Source organism: Hylobates moloch, unplaced genomic scaffold (genome assembly GCF_009828535.3).
Source record: "Hylobates moloch isolate HMO894 unplaced genomic scaffold, HMol_V3 SCAFFOLD_10, whole genome shotgun sequence".
Classification (NCBI taxonomy): domain Eukaryota; kingdom Metazoa; phylum Chordata; class Mammalia; order Primates; family Hylobatidae; genus Hylobates; species Hylobates moloch.
In genome coordinates, this window is record NW_026652285.1 from 15,784,186 (window position 1) to 15,790,422 (window position 6,237).

At 39.7% G+C, this 6,237-nt stretch overlaps 1 protein-coding gene across 1 annotated transcript in view; it reads left to right on the top strand.

The window, feature by feature from the left end:
* Positions 1-3,890, top strand: part of BLMH (bleomycin hydrolase) — a 45,017-nt gene extending 41,127 nt beyond the window's left edge. The window contains exon 12 of the mRNA XM_032163104.2: positions 2,928-3,890. Coding sequence (XP_032018995.1) covers positions 2,928-3,079 — 152 coding nt within the window. The 3' untranslated portion in view covers positions 3,080-3,890. The remainder of the gene's footprint in view (positions 1-2,927) is intronic.
* The last annotated feature ends 2,347 nt before the right edge of the window (positions 3,891-6,237 follow it).

Consider the following 6,237-nt stretch of genomic DNA (forward strand, 5'->3'; position numbering starts at 1 on the left):
GTTCTGAAAGTGTGATCTTTGGGTCCCTAGGGCCCTTGCAGGGGGTGTGCAGGGTCTGCCCTTGAGCAACATACCTGTGTGAGGCTGGATTTCCTTCATCTGCTTCAACCAGAACAACATATTGCAACAGATTAAACACAGATGCAGATACAGGAATTCAGCTGTCTTCTACAAATCTAGACATTAAAATGTAAAACAATGCCACTTTTCTAACTAAAAATATTTTTTTACAGAATATAATTATTTTTTCCTTAAAATATATTGTGTATATTCATTTTTCATACTTATTTTTAAATGAATTAATATTTTTAACTTTCTGTTTTAGTTTCTGATATAGTAAATAATGATAAATATTAGTCCACATAAAGAATGTTTTAGGTCCTTAATAATTTTAAGAATGTAAAGGGCAGGTCTTGAGGCCAAGAGGCTTGAGAACTGCTGCACTAGGGGACCCTCTTGGTAGAAACACCTGCTTCTCCTTTCTCTTGGTCCTGTGTAGTGGGAAATGGTATAGCACAGGCCTAGGTTTATACAAACTTTCAGAGAAAAATGGCTCCAGTGTTTACTATGAAACAAGTATCAGATACAGTCAGATGACAGTCGTGGTGCTGATGGCCATTGCTAGTCCGGGAGCCCTTGGATGTGTGTGCCCGCATTTCTCTTGATTCAGTACACATCGTTTGCTCTGTGTTCTATCTGTGGCCCAGCAGCCCATTCTTGTTTTAAATATACGGACTTCAGTCTCTCCCTTTAATTTTGCTCTTCTTATTAGCAATGGCTCGGGTGAAGCATTTTTTTCCCATTTAAGTTTTTTGGAGATCTGTTCCTGAAAGAACAGATTTGTTTGTTTTTGTTTTTTTAACTTTCAGTAGTTTTTGGGGAACAGGTGGGTTTGGGTTACATGGATAAGTTCTTTAGTGGTGATTTCTGGGACTTTGGTGCACCCAGCACCTGAGCAGTATACACTGGTATGTTGTCTTTGTTTTATCCCTCCCCCTCCCACTCTTCCATCCTGAGCGCCCAAAGTCCATTATATCATTCTTACATCTTTGCATCCTCATAGCTTAGCTCCAGCTTATTTAAATGAGAACATACGATATTTGGTTTTCCATTCCTGAGTTACTTCATTTGGAATCATGGCCTCCAGCTCCATCCAAGTTGCTACAAAATACATTATTTTTTTCCTTTTTATGGCTGAGTGTAATATTCCATGATGTATAAATATCACATTTTCTTTATCCACTCGTTGGTTGATGGACGCTTAGGTTGGTTCCATGTTTTTGCAGTTGTGAATTGTGCTGCTATAAGCAAGCATGTGCATGTGTCTTTTTCATTTAGTGACCTCTTTTCCTTTGGGTAGATACCCAGTAGAGGGATTGCTGGATCGAATGGTAGATCGTTAGTTCTTTAAGGAATCTCCATACTGTTTTCCTTAGTGGTTGTACTAGTTTATATTCCCACCAGCAGCATAAAAGTGTTCCCTTTTCACCACATCCACACCAACATCTATAATTTTTTTGCTTTTTAGTTATGGCCATTCTTGCAGGAGTAAGGTGGTATCACATGGTGGTTTTAATTTGCATTTCTCTGATAATTAGTGATGGTGAGTATTTTTTCGTATGTTTGTTGGCTGTTTGTGTATCTTCTTTTTCAGATTGTCTGTTCATGTCCTTTGCCCATTTTTTGATGGGATTATTTGTTTTTTTTGTTTGTTTTTTTCTTGCCGATTTGTTTGAGTTCCTCGTAGACTCTGGGTGTTAGTCCTTAGTCAGATTCATAGTTTGCGAAGATTTTCTCCCACTCTGTGGGTTGTCTGTTTACACTGCTATTTCTCTTGCTGTGCAGAAGCCTTTTAGTTCAATTAGGTCCCATTTATTTATGTTTTTGTTGCATTTGCTTTTGGGGTCTTAGTCATGAATTCTTTGCCTAAGCCAATGTCTAGAAGTTTTTCTGATGTTATCTTCTAGAACTTGTATTGGTTTCAGGTTTTAGGTTTCAGCCTTTGACCATCTTGAGTTGATTTTTGTGTAAGGTGAGAGATGAGGATCTGGTTTCTGAAGGGGAATTTGTGTTGGCCTAGTGGAGCCTGAGATGCAGGTTAATCCTCCTTATGGAAGGCAATGATTACTAGGATGGGTACCCGATGACACCACATTTTTTCTCTCATCTGAGCTTTCAACCTTAAATGGGGCATTAGTGCCAGGGCACCTCTGTATAGTCCTAACCCACTGGAGAGGCCTTCCTGAGGAGAACAGGTTAAGCAGATGTCTCAGTCTTCTAGTTCTGCCTGATCCTCATCATAGATTTCCTCCTAGGAAAACAAGGACTGTTTGATCATTTGACTCCCACAGTATCATCTGCAAATAAGTGCGTACCTAGGAATGATGACTTGGCCCCATCAGAATGCTCACAGCAGCCCACCTGGTTGTTGTAGGAGCGTGTGATAGAAAGGAATGGGGGAGAGCAGCCATTGACACTGGTAGGGTAAGAAGGGAACTGGGGTGCTTGCCCTTCTGACCCTAGAGATTTATGCCCTAGGTGTGGCTGTATGAATGAGAAGTTTTTCTGCCTCCCTACTAGTATATAAGTCATCACTCACCATCACCAAGGCAGCGGAGGAAGAGAGCATCAGTACAGGATCTGGTGTTAGCCTTAGGTCCAAGGCCCAGCTCCGAACTTCACCATGTGACCTGGGCACATCACCTAGTTACTCCAAGACCCGGTTTTCTAATTTTTCTAAAAATAGAGCCATGCCTGTCCTATCTGCTTCACAGAATTGCTAAGATTTAGATTAAATGAAATTACAGATGGGAAAGCTGAAAAATATGTATGAATATTAGTTTTGTAAAAGGTTTATCCTACAAAAAGGGTTTCTGCTTTTTGTCCCTTGCCCTCTGGACTCATAAGTCTTCTGTTCTTTTCTCCAGGTTACCTGTGCATGACAGATGAGTGGTTCTCTGAGTATGTCTACGAAGTGGTGGTGGACAGGAAGCATGTCCCTGAAGAGGTGCTAGCTGTGTTAGAGCAGGAACCCATTATCCTGCCAGCATGGGACCCCATGGGAGCTTTGGCTGAGTGATACTGCCCTCCAGCTCTTTCCTCCTTCCGTGGAACCTGACGTCGCTGCAAAGGACAGATCCAGGGACTGAAGCCAAAGTTATGCAAGGGACTGTGTGTTGCCACAGGACACAGTCAGATTTCCAGTCTCCACCAGGAACCTCTTCGGAAAGTGTGCTTTATGCTGAAACAGAACACTGTTAAAGAAAAGAAAAGGGGGGAAAGATCAGGTCATACTATCTACTCTCCTCATCTCTAACAGCTCAGGATCTCTTAGCATTTTAATTAGATGTAATTGTTTGTCTTTAACTGTCAAAAAGTTTGGTTCTGTGTCTGTGTTTTAATAAGACAAGAGAGGACGAGCGATTGAGGTGTATGGAGAGAAAACAGACCTAATGCTCCTTGTTCCTAGAGTAGCGTGGAGGGAGGGTGGCCCAAGAGTTGAGCTCTCGGAACTGCATGCTGCTGGACAGTATCACTGTCTTTCCTAGATGGCAGTCACTGAATTCCATTTTTTCAAGGTAATTTCTTGTGCCTCTAATAGCCCAAGAATTGGAGGTTGATCAGATCTGACATGATTCCTTCCTGTTCTGAACTGTGGGGTGCACATCTGCTTGAGTCAGGTTTGAGTAGAGGCTTAGAGACAGTTGGGTGAGAACAACCAAAATCTTACCGTGGTCTCAATTACAATCATTAGGGGGAGCTCTAGCCAAGTGGTTTAACTTCTGCCTTTGGAACTGGGGATTGGGTGGGCAGGAAAAGGTGATACCCATTCTTTCTGATAACTAGATGGTGCTGAGAAGCTTTTGAATAAAAACTTTGCTAAATGAGAATAAGCTGATTTATGTGATCTGTCTAAGAAGAGTTTAACTACAAAAGAAAGCAGTCAGGTGGCTCATTCCGTCTTCAGCTTCTCTGCAAGATGTGTGCTCTTTCCCAGACTGCCGATTCTCACCGGCATCTGCAAAGGGCTTCCAAGCGCCTATTTAAGAAGGACTGTTCCCCTACCGCGTAAATGTTCTACCCAGATCCAGGGTCCCTACTAGGGTGGGGAGTGAGGCTCTGTTGGGCCCAGCCTTAGAATAGGTCAGTAAGTTATCTTACTGAGATTGGCCCACCCTTTCAAGAACAAGGGTGAAATAGAAAACATTTTCACACACAAAAAAACTGAGTTTGCCCCAACAGAAGGGAAATGATCAGTATGGAAGGGTTGAAATGTATCAAGGAATGTAGAATAAAGAACATGATTGTTACGTGGATCAGCTACACAAAAAGCAACTGTAGATGAGTCTTACAGGGTTGGAAAAAAGGTAAAACTAAAATCCATGAAGGTAGCAGATAACTAGGGAGGGGAGGTAATTGGAATGAACATACTCTAAGATCCTTGTGTCTTTCAGGAAGAAGATAAATACATTGTTTAACTTCAGACTTTGGTCTATAAACCCGTGCCAAAAACTTGTATAGTATCTACCAAAAATAAGCAGAGGATACAGTTTCTAATGAAGAATAAATAGAACGGAAAAAAGCAATCAGTCAAGAAGACAAGATAGGGTAAAGAAAGAAAAGGCAGGACAAATAGAGCATCCAAAATAAGATAGTAGAGAGAAATCTAAATGTGCCAATAGTTATATGTAAATGGACTAAATGTTCCAGAAAGAAAAAAAAATGCCAAACTCTTTAAAAGAAATCCAGCCATATGTAATGACAAGAGAGAGACATAGGCAAGCTAGAATATAAGAAAGGATGGAAAAGATACATCAGGCAGATACTAACCAAAATAAAACTGAGAAGTTATACGCATAACCCACAAAATTAAGGCCACTCCAGATAACGAAACAGCCTGTCTAATTCCAGGGTATGCTATTCACATAAACCGTAATGTGAATGTCCTCCCTGAAGCTGTGGAACACCACAGCCCTGGAAATAGGCTTTAAGACAGAAAGCATTACTACAGCTAGAACCACTACATAATGATATGCTTACCCAATTCTTCAGAAAAACAGAGATTCTAAGTTATGCACCTAATAACATTGCCTCAAAACATGTAAAACAACGGCTGTGTGGAAAAATAAGAAATCCAACATCATAGTGGGAGATTTTAATATACTTCACATAGACCAAGCAACACAAAATTCAGGTAAGTATATAAGAGATTTAAACATTTAGCAAGTTCGGTAAAATGGACATGTTTAGAAGACCACATCTTCATCCTGAAAGCACAGATGTGTGGAAACCAATGACCGAGCATAAACCTGTTAAAAAAAAAAAAATGCATCTAACAACTGCACATTCATTTTGATCACATATGGAACTTTTTCAAAAAGTGACCACATACTGGACTGTAGAGTCAACCTCAACAAATCTGAAAGGGTTGTTACCACGTAGACCACACTCCAGCCACACTGCAATTAAGTTAGAAACCAAAATTAAAAGATTACAAGACGACTCTATATGTTTAGAAATTAACTCATGGGTCCAAGAAGAAATCATGAAGGAAATTTAACCTGAACAATAATAAAAATATGTCAAAACGAGGGATGCAGCTGCAACAGTAATTTAAAGTTTTTACAGCATTAAATTATTACATTAATGTATTAAGATTATAGAATTTTAATTAGTTCTGAATAATAGAATGTAAATTCTAAATCTATAAAAATACTAGGATGTAATAAAGGCTGAAAATTGAGCTAAACATCTGTTTCAAGAAATTAGAACAGCAAAATAAACCTAAAGGAAGTAGATATGCACAGAAATTAAACATAGCATCAACAAAGCCAGAAGTTGGTTCTTTTAAAGAAAAATTGACAAATATTAATTTTTTTAAGTACACAGGGAATTAAAAGGATATTATAGATGCTGCAAATATTAGAAAAATAGAAGATACTCTTAACTTTCTCAAAAGCAACAGTAAAGGGATTTGTTTAGAAGACAAATCCACAAGCTTGGGAAGACCAGGAGAGGAGTCAATGAAATTTGAACCGAGAAAGCAGATGGAGACCTTGGAAGATGTAGCAGAGCTGAAAAAGTTGAATCTCACTGAGCCAGTGGTGGAGAAAGCCAGTGATAAGCAAATCAATTTACAGTGCATAACCCCCCGAAAAGCGTAGATATGGTAGCAACAGAAAGCATTCTGGAATTGGGGGTGAAGGGAGGGTTACCAAAGAGTTGAATGTCTGTTGG